This window comes from Gouania willdenowi, chromosome 5 (assembly GCF_900634775.1).
Source record: "Gouania willdenowi chromosome 5, fGouWil2.1, whole genome shotgun sequence".
NCBI classification, from domain to species: Eukaryota; Metazoa; Chordata; class Actinopteri; order Blenniiformes; family Gobiesocidae; genus Gouania; species Gouania willdenowi.
The window spans coordinates 20435124-20454985 of NC_041048.1; the positions used below are offsets into that span (position 1 = coordinate 20435124).

General features: G+C 37.1%; 3 protein-coding genes across 4 annotated transcripts in view; all 3 read right to left on the minus strand.

The window, feature by feature from the left end:
* Positions 1–1075: 1075 nt before the first annotated feature.
* On the minus strand, positions 1076–2519 carry mustn1a (musculoskeletal, embryonic nuclear protein 1a). 2 transcript variants are annotated; one of them, XM_028447350.1, is made up of 3 exons: positions 2364–2519; positions 2158–2281; positions 1076–1565 (listed from the first exon to the last, which is right to left on the minus strand). In XM_028447350.1, exons 1-3 carry the CDS (start codon positions 2370–2372, stop codon positions 1468–1470), a joined length of 231 nt encoding a protein of 76 aa, XP_028303151.1. In that variant the 5' UTR covers positions 2373–2519; the 3' UTR covers positions 1076–1467. The 2 variants fall into 2 exon arrangements, with proteins under 2 accessions (XP_028303151.1, XP_028303152.1); XM_028447351.1 differs by having other exon boundaries at positions 2158–2275; positions 2364–2486.
* Positions 2520–5488: 2969 nt separating this feature from the next.
* rft1 (RFT1 homolog) lies at positions 5489–14640 on the minus strand. Its single transcript, XM_028447081.1, has 10 exons — positions 14439–14640; positions 14277–14362; positions 10972–11094; positions 10122–10413; positions 8793–8927; positions 8420–8680; positions 7276–7420; positions 7103–7208; positions 5981–6230; positions 5489–5890 (listed from the first exon to the last, which is right to left on the minus strand). Exons 1-10 carry the CDS (start codon positions 14499–14501, stop codon positions 5726–5728), a joined length of 1626 nt encoding a protein of 541 aa, XP_028302882.1. The 5' UTR covers positions 14502–14640; the 3' UTR covers positions 5489–5725.
* Positions 14641–15833: 1193 nt separating this feature from the next.
* The window catches only part of prkcda (protein kinase C, delta a), a 29853-nt gene continuing 25824 nt past the window's right edge, over positions 15834–19862 (minus strand). The window contains exons 17-18 of the mRNA XM_028445782.1: positions 17302–17430; positions 15834–17222 (exon numbers count right to left, since the gene is read on the minus strand). Coding sequence (XP_028301583.1) covers positions 17064–17222; positions 17302–17430 — 288 coding nt within the window. The 3' untranslated portion in view covers positions 15834–17063. The remainder of the gene's footprint in view (positions 17223–17301; positions 17431–19862) is intronic.

Consider the following 19862-nt stretch of genomic DNA (forward strand, 5'->3'; position numbering starts at 1 on the left):
CCACATTTCCACACACCCATGCCTATGGCACTAGCCTACTGTACAGCCTACATCAATCAACCCCACCCCTTTTATTCCCCTCCCACCCATATCACATAGAATTATGATAAATGTAGAGACAAACCTTCTTCAGCTACATTTTACTTGTAGAAGCCCAGACACCTTTTAACTTTCACCAGCTTAGCTCAGCTGCAGCTGAGGCAACAACAGACAAACTGACGGATTCCACCAAAATTAAAGAGGACATATGTATTATGCTATATTTCACCCATCTCCATTTATTCTAAGATCCCCAACAACATAGTGTTTGAGGTTTATTTTCCCAAACACGCCTGTTTTCTGGAGTTTTAGTCTCTGAAAAGTGACTTTCTGACTAATTCTAAAACCAGGCTGTGTGAGTGGGCGTGTCTATAGACGCAGACATATGACTCCACACAATAGTTGATTACTAGCGACTTTCTTTTGCTATTCACACACTCTTGTTGTTGTTTTCCGCCAAAAACCTGCACATTACAGTAAAACACATGGATATTTAAGCAGATATTGTGATTGTGAGTCAGAAAAACACTGCAGCTGCGCACACGGCGAGCTGAGTCAGCTGCTTCAACCTACGTTGCTTTATTGTCATCATCTCATGAAGACATTACAGGAATAGTTCATTCAAGGTGATAGTTCGCTGTTTTGCACAACCGCTGTGTCGCATTGTGTCACAAACACAGTGTTGCCAGATTCGTTGTTCATGTTTGGGCTGTTCTAAGATGTGATTGGGCTGGAAATTGTCCATCTGATCTTGCAACACTGATTCCCGATTTTACGTGTGACGTCACAAATGTAAAAAATTTGAAACGGGCAAATTTCTTTGTGTTATAAGACTTACACAGACCACAAAAAAACGACTGGATGGGTTTATTTCACATGTTGTGTGCTGGTGGACACAAAAATAACTTAAAACATTAGATTTTCTCTCCCCTCTCCCATATCAACCACAGGCCAGATGTGATGTTCAGTCGGGCAGGACGAGCCGTAACCATGGCAACCCTGGCCTAGACGAACAAAGTAGGCATTGACACGTTTATATATTTTGAACAATTTATTTTCATACTAAACGGGTTTGGAATTTGCAGCATTGATACATCAGTGTATGTAATTCTGTGGATTTTCCTTTGAAGTTTCCTTCTACTTGTTTTCTGGGTGTAAAAAGCTGTTTTTGGTTATGCTACCGAGTAAATAAAATCTGCACATTTACTGCCCTATAGGAAATAACATTACAAATCACTGGATCACACTTCATCATTGTATTTAGTGAAATGACACAATGTAATCAAGCTGAGTGTGATAATTACATTACCAATAGGGACAAGAGAAGAAGGCTATAATTCATAAATGGGATAAAACACCTGCAGACATGATCTATTATAGAGGTGTGTATGTTTGCATATGTCAGACGCCTTTCAGCCAGAGTTCCCTCTATTTTCTGGGAGGCTGGGCTGATCGTGTGTTGAAAACCGTCTCTGCTCCTGATCTTCCTCCACTGAACACCGATGGAGCAGCCTTACCAATCTTCTCTGTGGACAGACATGAATCATGTATGTTCTTATTACAAAGACAGAGACAAACATCTGATTGTTCCCTTACGGCGATGCTTGGGGGAGACACAAGTCACTCCAGCTCTCTCTCTCTCTTTCTCTCTCTCTCTGTATAAGGAGTGGAAACTGGACCATCATAGGTTACTCACTAACAGGGGTGGACTGGGACAAAAATTCAGCCCTGGCAATAAATGTATTTTTTTTCTTTTGTCAATTTTTGCACTTTTAAACACTTTTATAAAATTTTTGTCCTTTCTTTAATTGTTTTGGGCCACTTTTCATCCAAATATGCTCACTTTTGCCCAATAAATACCACTTCTTTCCATTTTTCACTATATTTTGTTCTATATTTTTGCCCTTTTTCACTATTGTTTGCCACATTTTGCCCATTTAAGTTACCAATAACACCTGGTTCCTCTTTATTTGCTTATTTTTGGCAGCTCTTGACTGCTTTTGGTCCATTTTGATTTTAGTCACTTTTCTCTCTTTTCTTGCCACATTTTTGCGACTTTAACAATCTATAGCTGATGTAACATGTGTTTGGAGTAAAATCATGTAATTGTTTCCTCACCACATTCCTCCATCACTTCAATAGTCTTGCTTTTCGCTGGCACACCAAAGCCCAGATTGGTCTTTGCTTCACTCAAGTCCTCATCTCTCATTTCAGGACGCTGCATCTGTTCTTCCTCCTGACTCTCCGGAAAAAAAGAATACAAAAAAAATGCTGTTCCAGTAGTTTCCCACACTGGAGGAACAGTAGAAGCTTTGAAGTCTTACTTTGGACATGATGGTTGAAGCTGGTTCTCCTCAGGGTCTGTTTTAGCACATTTACAGACAGCAGTGCAGAGGACAGTCGATCTGTGCTGAAGAAAATAAATGACGTACATGAACAGCCTCCTCCTCCTCCTCCTCCTTCTGTGACCCTGCTTTTCCTCAGGGGCTTTTTTGCTCTTTCTTTAAACAATATGAGATGAGATTACTGCTGCAACAGTCAAACACTCACTAAATAAATCCCAGTGAAGCAGGAAGAGTACATATGATTGTTTAGTCCATCAGTCTTTTAGATCTGTATTTAACAAGCCAACCAACAAAATATCTACTTTGGAGGATCTCATTCAAACCAAAGGCAACTTCCCTTTTAGAGACATTTCATTTAAAAACCTAATCCATTTGTTCAAATGTTCTAAAGACTGAGAGAAAACTAAACAAGTATTACCTCACAGTGTAAGAATGTGCCTCATTTCCTGTTTATGTTGCCAGAATTCCACCCTGGAAACACGGACTCAACTTTTTCATGTGACCTAATGCAATTGCATAGTGCGCCTATAGCCAGAAACACCAATTCTCTACCTGAAGACCACTGCTAATAAATATTCCACTTTTCAGGCCAGTATTTTTAAATGCTGAAGAGGGTTTTGTGTGAAAATCTGATGCTCACTTTGATCCACACATCCAAACAAAGCGGCTCATTATCCATCCAACCTATTGAGCTGTTAAGCTGCAGGACAATTTGACATTGGGGTGCATGGTGGCTTAGTGGTTAGCATGTCCGACCGTTAGAGGGTCCTGGGTTCAAGCCCTGGGGTGGACACTCATAGGTCATAGGTCGAAAGGGATAAAAAAAAAAAAGTAAACAAGCTCATTCACTCTGATCTCTGATATTTCCAACCTAACAGCGTTTGTAATTTATTTCCAGAGATCTTTAGCGTTTTAATAGTGTTTATATTATTGATATTACACATATTCAGACTCAAGGAGGGACAAGGGCTTTCCGCTGAAGCCAATTTCGGTTGATCCGAGCACTTTTAAAAACCAATGAGAACAGCTTAGCAGCAGTATTGAAGCAAGGCAGCCCTCTCGCTTCCACACAGGTGCTCTACCAGGGAATGTTGCACATATTTGAGCACTTTTTGTAAAACCGATGAGAGACAGACAACCCTTACTTCCACACTCCTTCTCCCAAGCTTTTAATAGTTATGATTAAGTATTTTTTCTGTTTTAACCTTTGTTATTGTTAGTTTCTTTTTTGACTTGTGTAGTTGTTTTAACTGTAATGTGTCTTTGAGTTTTTGAAAAGCGCTTATAGATAAAATGTATTATTATTATTATCATTATTATTGATGGGACAAGTGAGATTTCCAAGTATGAAAAGGACAGTATGAGTTTTCACTTTGAAAAGGTATATTTACGAGGTACACCATTCACTAACCAGGTCCGTGATTATTTTTAAGCTATTATTTTAATTAAATTTAAAATTTGCACAAGATGCACACTAAACAGACCAATAATTGAAACCGCACCGATCAGCTGATTGGTCACTGTTTCAAAAGACACAAAAAAACAGAATTTTCAGCTCGCGTTCAGCATTAGCTTTAACGGCTAACTCGGCATTTCTGCCTTGGAGACCAATACCACGTTTCTGCAAAAAATCTTTCAATGAACCAATGCTTTAACGGTAAAAGTAATCTAAATCTCTGTCAGACTCATTGTCAGCCAAGGCGACTTTATCCCTCTTTACCTTTGAACTCACACGCAAGAAGTTTTCCGAGTGTGTGAAAAGGCTTATTGGCAATATTGCTGTACTTTTTCTTAACATTCAATGTAAAGGATTACTCAGTAGCTGCTTCAAAGCAAAGCATTAGTCGCAAACATAAAAAAAACAATGAGAAAGTTACTGGTAAATACAATGGGTTTAAATATTAATGAATTATTTTCCAGCGATTGTTACTTGGTGCAAAATCTAGAACTAAATGTTACAGATGTTGCTCAAGTTCCTAAAGTTTAAAACCTTTCATCATCAAGATCCATAAGTTTACCTGCTAACGCTAACTTTTGTAATTGATTTGATCCAAAATTGGGACAAATCTCCGTAAGGGAGATGTATTGACTATATCAGTCGATTGGATTGATACACAATAATAGCAGAAGCCACTGTAGTACGTCTATGAAGATAAATATGATGAATTTATATTTGGGTCAACATTTGAATAATTCAATAGGGGTTAGAACTTCCTGAGGTGGACTTAATATTTTAAAGTCATTCATGAAGATGCAACACCAGGTAATCAAAACAACACCACATTACTGTATTTAAATTTGAGCAGTGACGTGCCGTGAGCACTAGGTTTGGTAGGCAGGGCGTTGCAAATCGAGACCACCAATGACAATTTCATATGTTTCTGCTGGTAAATGTTAATGAAACAAAATCAACATCCTAAAACACCATTAAAAAAACATAAACAATTATTTATTATAGCCTCCATACTCTCACAATAAGATAAACAGTATCTCATGACACGGCAGCCCATCCATTGTTTGTGTTGGAAACACGAAGAAAACAACTCAAAACAGCCTCAGTGAGGTGCACCCACAAACCCAATCCTACCTTTCACTGTAGAAAATAAGAACAATGTTCTGACTTTACCTTTGCTGAAGGTCTGGTAACTCAGGTGTTGGTCTCCCATTTTTCATCAAAAGAAAGTTTCTCCATCATCTCTAGCGCTGTTATCCTGCCTGTAGTGTTATCCCGCCCACGAGCTAGAGAATATAGCAACGGCCACACTGTATCAATTCACTAATGCACTGTGAACAGATTTAGCATAGCACGGTTATGTCTAAAGGCAGCGTAGAGAACGGCCTTTTTACATAAATGATTTTCATATTGGGGAACTGACTGCGCATGTGCAAACACAAACACGCTATGGGACAAGAGTCAAAGCTGCAATGTAAGATAGCAAGATAGTCATCGCTGACACTTTCAAACTTATAGGTACTGTAGGCTATCGGAAATTGAAAAATAAATAATTTATAATTATATTATAATTAAAACAAATATTCAAAATATCAATTCACCCTTGGGTAGGCACTGCCTACCTTGCCTACCCTGACTGCACGTCACTGAATACATTCAGCATTTTTATTACTTTGACCAAACCCTAAAATACAAAAAGCACAGCAAGTGATTTCATTTCCACACAAATTAATACAATATCTTTGTATCAGTTTTTTTTTTTCTTCATATAAACAAATACAACAAAGGAATGTTTTGATGTAAAACCCACTGTAGGTTGATTAAAAAAAGGAAAGAATCCAGTAACTATATCCCCTCTGTTTGCAGGGAATGTCCATGAGCTCCAGGGTTAACTGTGTTTCTGTCTGTATCGAGGCAGGAGCTGAGTCCTCACAAACTGGACGAGCCGAGTCTCAGTGAGAAGAATAGCAACGATGACGCCGAGCAGACAAACCGCGCCGACGGCAACGTGAAGCAGCCGTAGAAACCAGCCGCTGTCACAGCAGAACACAGCCTGCCAGCACAAGACACAGAGGCTCCAGTAAACAGGTGCTTTTCCACTTCACACTGAGTCAATCTGACATTTTCAGCTAAAAGTTGATACCTCAGACATGGCGGTGCTAACTGCGCTGACAGCGAGGGCCAGCAGCAGAAAGGGTGAGGGCAGCAGGCCACGCAGGGGTTTCCACTGACTGGAATAGAAGTATCTGTGTATGTAGAGCAGACTGTGGCAGATACGGAGGCCCATGTTCAAGCAGTTTGCTAAGATGAAGCCGACACTTCCAGCCCACCATGTCAACATGTAGGACAAGACGAGGAAGGACACAGACAGGGCCAGCATGACCAGGTTGTACCTGCGAATGACAACACACACACACACACACACACACACACACACACACACACACACACACACACACACACACACACACACACACACACACACACACACACACACACACACACACACACACACACACACACACACACACACGATATATATTCTAACTAACTAACTAATAATCTACATCAAACATATACATACATATATATACATATATATATATATATATAATCTACATCAAACATATACATACATATATATACATATATATATATAATCTACATCAAACATATACATACATATATATACATATATATATATAATCTACATCAAACATATACATACATATATATACATACATACATATATATATATATGTACATAACAATAATAATATACTATTTAATATTTACTCCACAAATTTCCTCAATTAAATTTTAAATACAAAATATAGTGTGGCAATATTTAAATTAATCTCTATCACAATACATACCTTTTATTATGTTTATTGAGTAAGTATTAATATATTATATATATATTATAAATTATTGCTGTCCTAGGTAAAACTGTTGCTCTTCTTTCTTATACTTACTAAAGATATATGACTTAAAAAGCTTTTTAAACTGGTTTATGTTGCTGCTTTGTTATGTTTCATCCTTCAGGCAGTTTCATTTAACCCCTGCTATTGTTATACTCGTCCTTTTCAGTGTTGTTCCACCATATTGCATCTTGAAATGTACTTTTCCTTATTATATTCCCCTTCCCTCTCTAAAAATCTTTTCTGCAACTCTTTTAGAAGTGCACCTTTGCTTGCTTTATATATAATTTGGACAGTTTTGAGTTGGATGACACGCCATGCGACACCTGTGTCTGAATTCTTACTGGTCAAGCTCCCGTTGGCTCATTGCAGCGAATACGAAACACTCTGTGACTCCGTTCACAGCGAGCAGGAGGACGTAGCAGCTGTAGCAGCGCAGCAAACTGGGTCCTTTAAGGAAAAACACTTTGCGTAACATCCAGGTGATGCTCAGTTTCCCATAATGTGCCTCACTCACCGGTCCCAGAGCTGAGCAGAGTGCCACCGTAAACATCCAACGCTAGGTGAGAGTATGCATATCCAAACACAGTGATGATCAGACCGATCACCAGCACCAGTTTCAGCAGACACTCCAGGACCTCCGCAGCAATGGAAACTTCTTCCTGTGAAAGGACAATCCACGAGTCAAAGGCTGTGATCAAAATCGCATACTAGGGGTGAACCGATCCGATATCGGTCCAATATTAGCCTGAAAACGAATATCGGATTCAAATTTTCAGATTCTCCCATTTCTTTATTTTTTCCCCAAATTCAATTTTTATTTATTTTGTTCAACTGTAAAATACTGCAGATAATATGTTGAAGATTAAAATTTATGTAACCAATTGGTTAATAATGAATGGGTCAGTTTTTCTCATACCTACTGTTACTGACTATTGTTGTCTAACATCCCTTAATCAAGCCTTTTCTAACATTCCACACTACAAAATAAGTAATTATTATTTTTTTTAAATGAAAAAGTTGTATCGGGCCATCCCTACTAAACACTACACACTCTATGAGTATATACTGTCTACTATATACTATTAGTATGGTGAGGAGGATTAGGATGATGACCGCTCCCACTGAAATAAACTTCCAAGTTTCACAAAAACAAAAAGCACACTGAGGCTAAATATCTCCGTTAATTCGTCACCTTTGAAAGTTCTTTTTCATTTTAAATGAAAAAATGACCAAGCAGAATATCAACATGCGGTCATTTGATCCATGAAACTCACGGATACACATTTCATTCTGACATTTTGGAGATTTTGGGAGACCCGCCATTGTGCACTTCAAATAAGAGCCCCATTTAACTAATGAAAGACAAGAAGAGATGCTTTTGTTTTGAAAAACTGATGTTTGACTTTTAGCTTGAAGCCCGTCCCAGGACGATTTTACATTCCGCAATGCATCATGTTGCGATTGAGTATGACTAGTGTTTCCCACCGTGCATACTTCAAAAATGTCCCAATATAGGATGTAATATACATCAGGGTATTTCTTGCATACTGAATCTTTCCATACTATTTCATGTGAACACAGCATACACATTTTGACGTCAGACTTAGTATAAGTAGTTCGTATGCCATTTCACATGATGTCGATTTCAGCGCACTGACCTGTTTCTGACTCTCCACATCCCGACCCCGCTCCAGGACTTTAGCGAAGAATATGTAGAAGCTTTCCTCGATCGGCAGGAAGACAAATCGAGCAACCATGGAGCCGAGATTATTGACGATGTCGTAAACGCCCTGGTCTCCAAAGCTGAGGACGCTCAGGAAGGTCATGACGTAACGCTCGCCCTCTGTCAGAATCTGCTTCAGGAAAGACTGCTTGAAGAAGCTCCAAGTGAGACGAGCCAGACTCCAGTCCACCAGTGGCTTTAAACACAGACATGGAATATTCACACCCAATGTAGAGCCAATCAGGGAGGGTTTCCTCATGAGATTTATATCAATAGTGTGTGTGTCAACAATGTTTTGGGAATGCTACCTCTCCTTCAGCTCTACTGGGCAGCAGATCGCTAACAGAACGCAGTGGGAAGCGTCTGTCTGCGGCCTCTTTGGATCCCAGGAAACGAGCAAAGTACACGACGTAGCATAGCACCAGCAGTCCTGTGTACACCAACTGAGAGGAAAACAGGGAACAACAGGGTGGCAATTTTAAATTTATTTTTTTTTAATTAAAAATTGATTTATTTTCCTGATATTTAATTAATATTTTTCTTATTGTATTTTTCACATTTTCATGGACGTGTGTTATTTTCATATGATCTGTTGAGATCAGTGTTTAAACTGATACAATAGGATAAATTATTTTTTCTTATTTTGTGCATTATCAGTAACTCGGGGTGATTTATCCTTAATGTTCTCAATTACAGTTGTTACAATGCTGTCATTATGTTGTCATGGTTACTTTTAGACTTCTACACAGTAGTTTCAGTGAAAAGAAACTTGTTGCACTTTATTTTATGACACTGCATGTTCTTTTTTTTCAGTAAAAATGTCCAAAAACACTAATAATAATAATAATAATAATAATAATAATAATAATAATAATAATATGCCCTGTGATGGACTGGCGCCCTGTCCAGGGTGTACCCCCGGCCAGCGCCCTATGAGAGCCGGAGATTGGCACCGGCAGACCCCCGCAACCCTGTTAAACGAGAATAAGCGGGTATGAAGATGGATGGATGGATAATAATAATAATAATAATAATAATAATAATAATAATAATAGTAATAAATAGGATGTTTTGAAGCAAATAGTTTTGACTCAATTTGTCCTCTGCATGATCAATATCTTCTGATGAACATATACAGCAACTTGATTTTTCATCTCTATGTTTAATTTTGATATTAACAAGGTAGAATATCGCGATATATCGCGATAATAGAGGATCGTGATACGTATCATATTGCAACATCCTTGCAAATACTCACCCCTAGCTATAAACTCTTTTTACAAAACATCAGTACAGTTTTGTTACTCATTGTATCATCCCTTATTAAATACATTCGTTTATTTCCCAACTCTAACCCACTAACTTGATATGAAACATATCTTAATAATTATTAACTACATGTGTGTAAGCTATAGAAAAGTAACATGGCTCCCCAGTTTTATGTCGATTAAAATGACTAAGTCAATTTTATCTGAACTCAATTACATTTCAGTTAAGATTACAACAACAAAATACAATTGGAATTATGATTACAATTATATTAATGCCATAATTGATAATTCATTACAATTATAATTGACCTGAACCCTGTTAAACACACATTCAAAGTGTGCATTCTGCTACAGAGGATTTCTTACATGTGCAGCAGAGAAGATGTAAAGGCCCCATTCTCCAGCAAACACCACCAGCACCACCGTCACACAGCACTTAGCGATCATGGCCAAGCTCTCAGCGACCACTTTCAGTCGGACCAACATGTGAGCCTGAGCCAGGACCCACAGAGGCTCCGCCAGAAGCTCCTGGACCCCCGATAAGGCAAACAGCACCACGGCCGGACCGTAGTGAGGAATTGTGTGAACATTTGGGATTTCCAGGAGCCACAGCCACACACAAACCAGCAGCGCTGCCCATAGCACACCAAGGGGAAGCCTGCAGTCATGGGAAACGACAATGGATTCGTAAAGAAAGTAAGAAACAATTCAGGCCATATACCGGCAGAATGCGGCCCATGGCCTAATTCTGTGTGCCCCCCCAAAATTACAAAAATGGCTCCTGAAACATGGAAAAGGTCAAGAAAAAACAAAAATAAACTACAGAAAAACACACAAAACAGCCCAAATACACGAAATGATGCTTTGGTCTGATATAATGTATGGGGACTTTTTTTATACAGGGTTACAATTTATTTTTGCATTCCTCACCCAGACCTTCCCCTAAAAGAGTCAAAGGAGAAAAAGCCAAAAGTGCACAATTTGTGCAGCTGTTTGTTTTTCAATGTGCATCAGCTATTTTAACCCAGAATTGTCTTTGTGGTAAGACTTTATTGAATTAAAAATATTGATATTCATATCATATATAGCCATTTTAAGAAAAAAGTTAGGAATTAAGGTCCATATTGCCCAGCCCTAATTGCGTGCTGACTGATTTTCTTGCAAATGGGATTGACTTAAATGCAAAACATTCCTAAATATTTTTTAGATCTCTCACGTGAGCCAAAGCAGGTTGATGACCTGTCTCCAGGAGTGCTTGGACCCGGACACTCCGCTCAGACAGGCTCTCCTAAAAGCCTCTCTGGATAGAAACACGAGTGTAGAATACAGCAACGTCAGCCTGGAGAAGAGAGACAGAGAACAATGAATATAGAGCAGAAATTCAATAAAAACATTCTATTAACTCTATCAGCCCACAGCCCACAAAATAATTGTTCCAGAGACCAGGGTGATTGTCACGTGGAGACAAGGTCATCTTTAAGGGGAGATACAGGGGAAAGATTTTTGGGGCCCATCCATAAAGTCAGCAAAATGATTGTTCTATGAATCTGTGATAATTCATTTATTTATCTGAATAAAATCCACCGTTAAGTTTCGTATAATTTGGGCCATTGTATATAGTCAAAAATGTAAATCCTCGTTTTAATCAGAAATAAAATGGGTTAAAAGTGACCAAAAATGGTGGAAAAGGTGGTGAAATGGGATTTTAAAAAACCACAGAAATTGGTTAAAAGTTGCAAATTAGTGGTTATGTAATTTAAAAAGTAGGAACAAATAGTTTGAACTGGTCAATAATTGGCATGACAAATTGTGAATGTGGTTAAAATGTCAAAAAAATAAGCATGGAATATGGTGAAAAGATGTTTAAACTGACATTAATGGGTTTAACCTAGTTTAAACTAGGTGAGAAAAGTGGTGGAAAGGGTTTATATATAAGTGCCGAAAATGTCTTGAAAGTTGAAAAAATGTGCAGAAAAGGCATTGAAATTTGGTGGAGAAGAGGCAGAAATTAGAGAAATGTAGCAAAAACACATTAAAAGGAGCAAAAACATGGCAATAAAAAGTGATTAAAATTGGTTAAAATATACAAAGGTAGATGTGGGTCTTTATTATCCAATCAAAAAAAAAAAATTTCAATCAAAAAAAAAAAAAAAAAAAAATCACCAATCAAAAAAACAAAAACATTTTCAATTTTTTTTTTATTTCAATTTTTTTTTTTTTATTGAAAAAGTTTTTTTTTTTTTTTTATTGAATAATAAAGACACAAATCTACCTTCATAAAAATAGGCCTTGGCTATTGATACAAAAACGTATGGATAAAGTAACAGTCCATTCATATGCAGCGCCCCTCATTGGCCAGTTTAGGTCATGTGATGGGTGCACCACATGACTTAACGATCCGTCAGTTTTATTTCAGCTCATATTTATTTTTAGCTACCCTGCTAACCCTTTTATTTTAGCCCTAACCCTAACCCAGGAAATACCCTAAAATGTTTATTTTTTTTTCGTATATGTATTTTTATTATTATTATTATAGTACATTATAATGAAATAAAATAAGAAAAAACATGTTGGATCCCAGAAAACCGAACAAAGCCGACATGAGACAAATACACAAATAAAATGATGGCCAATCAAAACATTACAGAAAAGTGTAGGTGACCCCCCAGTTACACAGGTATTTCTCTATGGGTAACCTTTTGATCTTTTGTATACATGTTTTCAGGAGTCAAATCAAGAAGAAACTGGCTCGGTGTGTATAGTAAATCAACTCCCAGAACCTTATCTATCTCCATTTTTACACCCCTCCAGAAAGGAATCAAGATTGGGCAGTCCCAGAATATAGTATGAGAAAGGTCACCAACCATTCCACATCCTCTCCAACATTTTCTTGCATCTGGGTGGTCAACAAATTTACAAACCTTATCTTTGTCTTCCAATCAAACTCCTTTCATGTGTTACTATTAATTCCTTTATGGCAACCACTACAAATTGTTTCCCACTCTCCATCCTCGATTATAATATTTGTCACGGCAAATTTGCGGTTGACCTCATTTGGAGACATGATTTATTGCTCTGGTTGAATGATGGAGTCCAGGCGAGGCATTGATGATTTTATAAAAAAAGGTTTATTATAAAACTAAATAAAAAGGAGTACAAAGGTGGACAAAATTAGTGACCGCCCCGGGCGGACGTCCGATGACAGAGTGGCACAGTTCTAACTCATCACGTATATTCCCCCTCAGCCCCCCTCCCTCCTCCCCCCAGGAGATAAAGAGGACAGGGTGGAGGTGAAAGAAGAGGGTGAAAAGAGACAGTTTCTTCTTTAGGTCAAAACAACCAGTTCTCTGGTATCTCCTGATTGTCGTGAGTGTTGGAGGTGTGTGCGTGTATGGTGTTTGTGTGTATGAATGGATGTGTATTGGGTGTGTATGTGTGACTATGTGAGTGTGTGTAGGCATGCGAGTGTGTCATGCCTCTGTGTCTGAGGGATAAAATGTGTTTTGGGAAGCTGACCTCGAGAAGAAAGCAGAAAACATGAAACAGCAGAAATGAAAAGTCTATGAGTAAATATGTTAATAAACATAACTAACAATTTTGCCCTGACATATTCAACTCCAGCTCCCATTTATTTTTAATATAATGAGTATTATCTGATGTGTCCAGTAGCAGGTTTCTGTATAAATGGGAAACATGGTTTTTTGTTGGGTAGATGATGTTTTTATTATATTAATCAGGTAAGTTTCAACATTTTGATGGGGTAGTTTTAATTGTATTCCAATTTTTGTGGTTTATGATATAGTGTCTAATCTGAAAGTAACAAAACATATGACTTTGGGGTAAAGAGAACTTGTCTTGGAGATATGAGAATGGCTGTAGAACGTCATCACAGAACAGCTGATCAATAACCTTTAGGCCTCTGCCTTCCCATCTCTTAAAGGTTGTGTCCACTGTGGAGGGGAGGAAATCTGGATTTCTGATAATCTGCATTGCCCGTGAAAGACTGGCTGTCCCTTTAATTCCTTTCTGGACTGTTGACCACACTTTTAAAGTGTGTTTTATCCAAATATTTTTTATTTCCAGTTTCCTATGGGACTGTTTGCCCAGAAACACTAGGGTGGACAGCTGTATACGTATTTTTAAAGGTGGAATTTGCCGTGTTAAATGTGTTAAAATGAAAAAATATATATGACAGAAGCGGGCTTCGAACCCACGGCAACGGAAGGAAGAATTCTTTAGTGCAGCGCCATTGTCCCAGAGGCTATAGATACGTTTCCGTATCAATAGACATTTCCATAAAAATATGGCAAGTTTGGTGTAGTTGCAGAAAAAGGGTAAAAACAAGCTCACATTGTTCAAAAAATATTCTATTTCTCAAAAGCATTTGGTGACCCCCTCCCAGTGTCTTGCGACCTCAAATGGGGTCCCGACCCCAAGGTTGAGAACAAGTGTAATAACTGATCAGGGACACACATTGGGCACAGAGGAGCAGAAATAGCACGTGTTTAAAGTTGAGATCACCTGACATTGACGACTCCGATCAGCTCTTTGGACACAAACCGCAGTGTGAACGCGTTGAGCAGGAAGGTGAGCACCCGGAACATCACCTGAGACCCCCACAAACACAGACATTAGCATTCAAAGGGACACCTGCAGCACTTGCTGTGAATTAGCCTCAGTTACCTGTAGCATCACATTATAGGAGGCTAAAGTGGAGGCACTGTTTAGGACCTCCTGAGAACTCATGTCGGACTCTTACTCCCCCCACCCCCACACTAAAGCACCGTGTGGTCCTTCATTCATGAGGGTTGAGGTAGGATGACGTTTACAGGAGAGGAGGACACTGTGGACACCGTGGAGCCACAACACTTCCGTACACACTGTGCAGACGTGTCTTGCGTGGTGACGTCAGAGATACCGCTGCCTTCTCAGAGTCACCGCAAGAGGGCGTACATTCTTTTTAAATCACTAACCCCTCCCCTCCATTGCTGTCAAATTAGATTTAAAAATTAAAACCTTAGAAAAAGACTTTAAGGGGGAAAAAGACTAAATCATTTTATGATAAAATATGAATCAATTTAATGTAATGTGATTGATATTTAATTTATTGTATTTACATTTATATAAAACTTATGGATATAGTAAGGTTAAAAGTGTTTTATTCGGAATAAGAAATAAAAGCCTTCCTTTGGGTATTAAATCATTTTTTAAAACTAAGAAAAGTATTATTTAGGAGGGGTTTATGTTTTTGAAAAAAGTAAATTTAGAAAAAAATGTTAAAAGATCTGTTTCTGTTTACGGTTTTAAAGTTTGGAATAATCTTGAGAATCACTTTAAGTTAATGAGTCCACTGTCTATATTCAAAAAATATTTAAAAAACAAAATGCTTTGCACCTATTGAAACATAAGTAGTTACTGCTTCAGTCCATTCCATTTTTGGTTGTTAAAATTAACAGCCAATTCCAACTAAATATCTATAGTAACTCATATTTATAAATTAAAGAGAATGTGAATGATTACCATGGAATTATATATGATTGTCATTGTAATTTATTTAAATTTTCACAATATTTGTGTTCCTCTATCTTCAATAATTTTTTTTTTCAAAATAAAGAACTCAATAATTTTAGAGGACTAACTTTTGCTATTGATTTGATTATCTTTTGAGATTAAACTTGTGAAATTTGTTTTTTTTTCGTCACATTTATTTAGATGAGCCCATTTATAAATAAATACAAATTAAAAAAAAATCCAATACAAGGGATAATGTAACGACACGGTACGATCATCATTAAACTTTATTATTAAAATTTAAAAATTTTGAATTTTAAGAACTCACATTCAGTTGCCACTCGCCAAACATAGCAGTCTACTTCTAAGACATCCCTTACACGTGTGACTGAAATTACTATGAAAACATCATATTGGATGTAAAGTTCAACATCTTAGCTTCCTGAAAACTTTAGATTTTCTCCAATAGCAACAATTTTGACGGAGATAATATAATGTAATACAAAATGCGCCGGCAACACCTTTGGTGAGAACACCGGACTTGTAAAAACCCTCTCATAATCCCACTGACTTTAAACAATCTGTTTTTTATTTTCAAAGAAATACAGAACAAAGTGTGTCACTTATTCATTCTATGAAGGATTTTTCTGTTTTTTAGGTGATGGTTGGCAACCTGATAGTGAACGCTTGGATGCCAGAATAAACCTGCTGATGTAAATTGTTTTATTTCCACTCTGATCTTAAAAACAGACAGAGATTGATTCTTTTTATTACCGTAAATTGAAAAATACAGACAGCTTAAAAAACCCACAAAGTAGCCCAATATACACGTCATAACAATATACATACACAATGCCTATTTACAGGAGTTGCAGTGACTTCCCACTCATTGATTGTTACACTAAGGGCTGCATCCAGTCCAACAGGATCTTTGACATCTCTAAAGGTGGTGGCAACTGTTTACATTTGATCTATATATGGCACAATTACAGTGTCTGTTTATTAAAACACTTCTTTTTGGTTAATCGAGTCCAAAGCATCAAATTTGAATTTTTTAAAAACATGTTTTATTAATTTCCATCTCATCAGAAAATTCCACAATCGAGTAACCTTCATTCTGCCACTCTGTAATTAGGGGAGCAACTTCCTGTATGTTAAACAAATAAAATACAAAAATAAGAGTCTTTGTTAGGTTAAACCAATAGCATGACTCTTTAAGTGCCTTACATGCAGTTACTGTAAATGCCTCACACGGACAACCAACTTGCATTTCTTGCCTTAAGCTCTGTCTATAGGCAAGAAATCTGTAATTAACCAAATAAACTACTATTATTTATTGGTAAAACATGATTAAATCACTTACATTTACACAATGTAGTACTAAAGTGGCCATATTTCAACAGCTACTGAATATATTAGATGGGAAGTTGCACCGATAATCATAAATACAGTAGAGCTTCCAGGGATAAAGTGTACAGTACAGATTAATTTATTTCTATAGCTATCTCCATAATTGCAAATGTTTACCCGCTAAGGTTTAAGATTCACAAAAATAAGGCCATTAAAAAGATGCCGATAGTAACGGTACATCAAGTGGAATGTTAATTTTTAACTTTCTGCCTCCATAACAATAATCAAATACAATTTCACTTCCTGACACATGATGAGCATGCAAACAACATCCATATATAAACACTACATGTGTACCCGAGGAGATCAGTTTATGCTTAAAAACACTGCCCAGAAATACGAACAGTACCATAAACACTACAGCAGAGAGGTAACCTCAGTCTTCAATCACTTCTCTATAAGACTCTCCATTTTGGGGTTGATGAATGAAAAACCAGCAAATGCCGACTGATCCATGGAGTCTATGAGGTTCTTATCGCTGTGAGAGAGTCTTGGCTTCTCGCTGAGGAACTCCCGGTCAAAGTTGCTGCAGTCATTTGGTGATTTCTGCAAAAACACACGCATAATAAATATCTATAGTGTGAGTTTTTAGACGATATCACTCAGTGAGGGGAGGGGGACGTACCACTTTGGGTTTAAAGGGAGGTTCGATCTTCCTTTGCTCCAGGGCCTGCCAGTTGAAAGGCTTGAAGAAGGAGTGGGAACGGATGTCCCCCACAACTCCCAGCCTGCGTGTCGGGTCTCTCTCAAATAACTGCAGGGAGGAGAATCTCAGTTAAGGAACAATTATTAGCTGTAAAAAATAAGAGTCAAACTCACTTTTAACAACTCATCTGTTGTAAATCAGAAGCAGTAAAAACACTAATTTTACTTGTACTTAAGTACGTTTTAAAAGAAGTAAAACAAGAAGACAGTCATCAACAACTTGGTTCTCACTATAACTAAGAAACTTTTCCTAAATGTCCTAAATCTAACTTAAATGTATCCATAAGAAAATATTATCACATAAGAATATAAAATTACTAACTATCTTAAATGCTTTCTAAGAAAAGCTGTCCCCTTTGAAGATACCTCGAACAGAGTAAAAAAAAAAACGGCACAAGGGCAATAACTCCGGAAAAGAGAATTGCACACTTCTCATTTTCGAACTCAATCAAGGTATTGATACCTTGAAGCCACAAACCGAATTTGGTTAACCTATCTTAAACAGTTTCTGAGAAAAGCTGTCCAGTTTAACTCAAACCTATATCCCCCTTCCACACATTGAGGATAATTGGTTACATTTCTACACCCAACCGTTACAGAGTAAATGATTATTTTTTGTTTTAAAACGATCAACGGACATTGTGAAACTACAAAAAATGAAATGACCAGACAACAATTAAATGCATCACATTATTACCGACCAATCAGATTAACCGTAATGCAAGGCACCAAAACAGCATTGAATGGAGGTTATTTTCTCAGTTTCAGAGTTGCTATAACGTAGAGCCTGATGATTTATATATTTTGAATTCAATTCAATTGTGCCATTTTATTTAAAAAAAAAAAATTGTACATTTTGACAAACCTTTTATTTTGCACAGATGCCTTTGTGGAAAATAAATGAAGTTCCTATTGTGCAAGATTTCATCTCTTCCTTTTTAAGTTTATACATGAGATGTATACAAGGAAACCGTGGCAAGATTCATCACCACAAATAAACATGGGGGGTGAAAGTTACTAGTAACTTTAACTTTGAGCACTATTTAATTGAGCTACTTTTTACTTGTACTTGAGTATTTTATGTATGACTTACTTGTACTTGAGTACTATTTAAATCAAGTAACAGTACTTCTAGTTGAGTAGAAGTATATCAGTACCTCTCTTGGTGCATGTCTAGACTTCTAGTTCGTGTCATACACAGCAGTGCAATGAAAACATGGCTCACACTTTTAGTAATCTGCTGTTTGTTCTTGATCTTTATAAAGAATAAATAAATTCCTGAGATCCAGAACACCTGCGGAGGAATGTTCACACGCTACATACAGTATGTTGCATATGTTACTATGCGTACACAACCAATTGTGTCGTGTTCAGGCAGGCCGTTTGTTCTAACCGTGCCAGCCAGGGTTGGGATCAATTATAATTTAATAACAATTATAATTGTAAATGGAATAAAAAAAAACTTTTGCTGTTTTATTCATATATTTATTGTAATTTACTTCATATAATTTACTTAGTAATTGTAATTGGCATGAAAATTCTATAAAAACTCAATTACAATTCAATTGAATGAAAAACTAAGGAATCATGTTACAGTTCTATGGCTTACACATACGTAGTTAATAATTCTTAAGTTTTCCCAATACCTGTCAGTTCTCTTGAGAATCATTTTACCATTAAAAAAATAAAAAAATGCCCACACCAAAAATATAAATACCAGTATTTTCATAGATTAGGAAGCCTAACAACGTAACCAAGAGATGAAAAACAAATTGGAAGATAGATAATATTTTTTAGTGTATTTTACAGATGATTTAATGGGTCAAAACTGACTCATTATCATAAGAGATGCTAACAGAAAGCTAACACAAGAGGAAAAGGAAGATTACATTTTATGGGCTTATTTATTATAGACTCAGGAATTGGGATTAATTGTAATCCAAATTTAGTAATTTAAATTGACTTACAGAGGAAAAGTGATCTTTGTAATTTTAATTTCTAAGTGGAAAAAATGCCGGCCACCTTAATGTAATTGACTTATATTTAAACATGAATAATTGAAAACGTAATTGTAATTGAAAAATGTAATTACCTCCAACCCTGGTGCCAGGTAAGCATTGCCGTGCTCAACAGTGACACGGTTTAACTCACAGTAGCCAAACAATCAAGACTTTATAGGTGACACATGTGATTAGACACTGCACAGATTACCTGATGGGAGTGTGCCCTTCCATATTTAATGGTTAAATCACTACTTATCACAAGGGTAAACCCACCTGTTCATTGCTAATTAATACATTTTAAAATTACAAATAACACACCAAACAACTAAATACGCAGATCAAACATATCAGCTAATGTCTAACTCCCAACGCTTGGTGAATTCTGCTTCACAAAGATATAAAGAACCAATATCAAAGGATCAAAGAGTGATGTTACTATGAATGCCAGTAGCCTAATCTCTCTGTGGTGGCCTAAAGA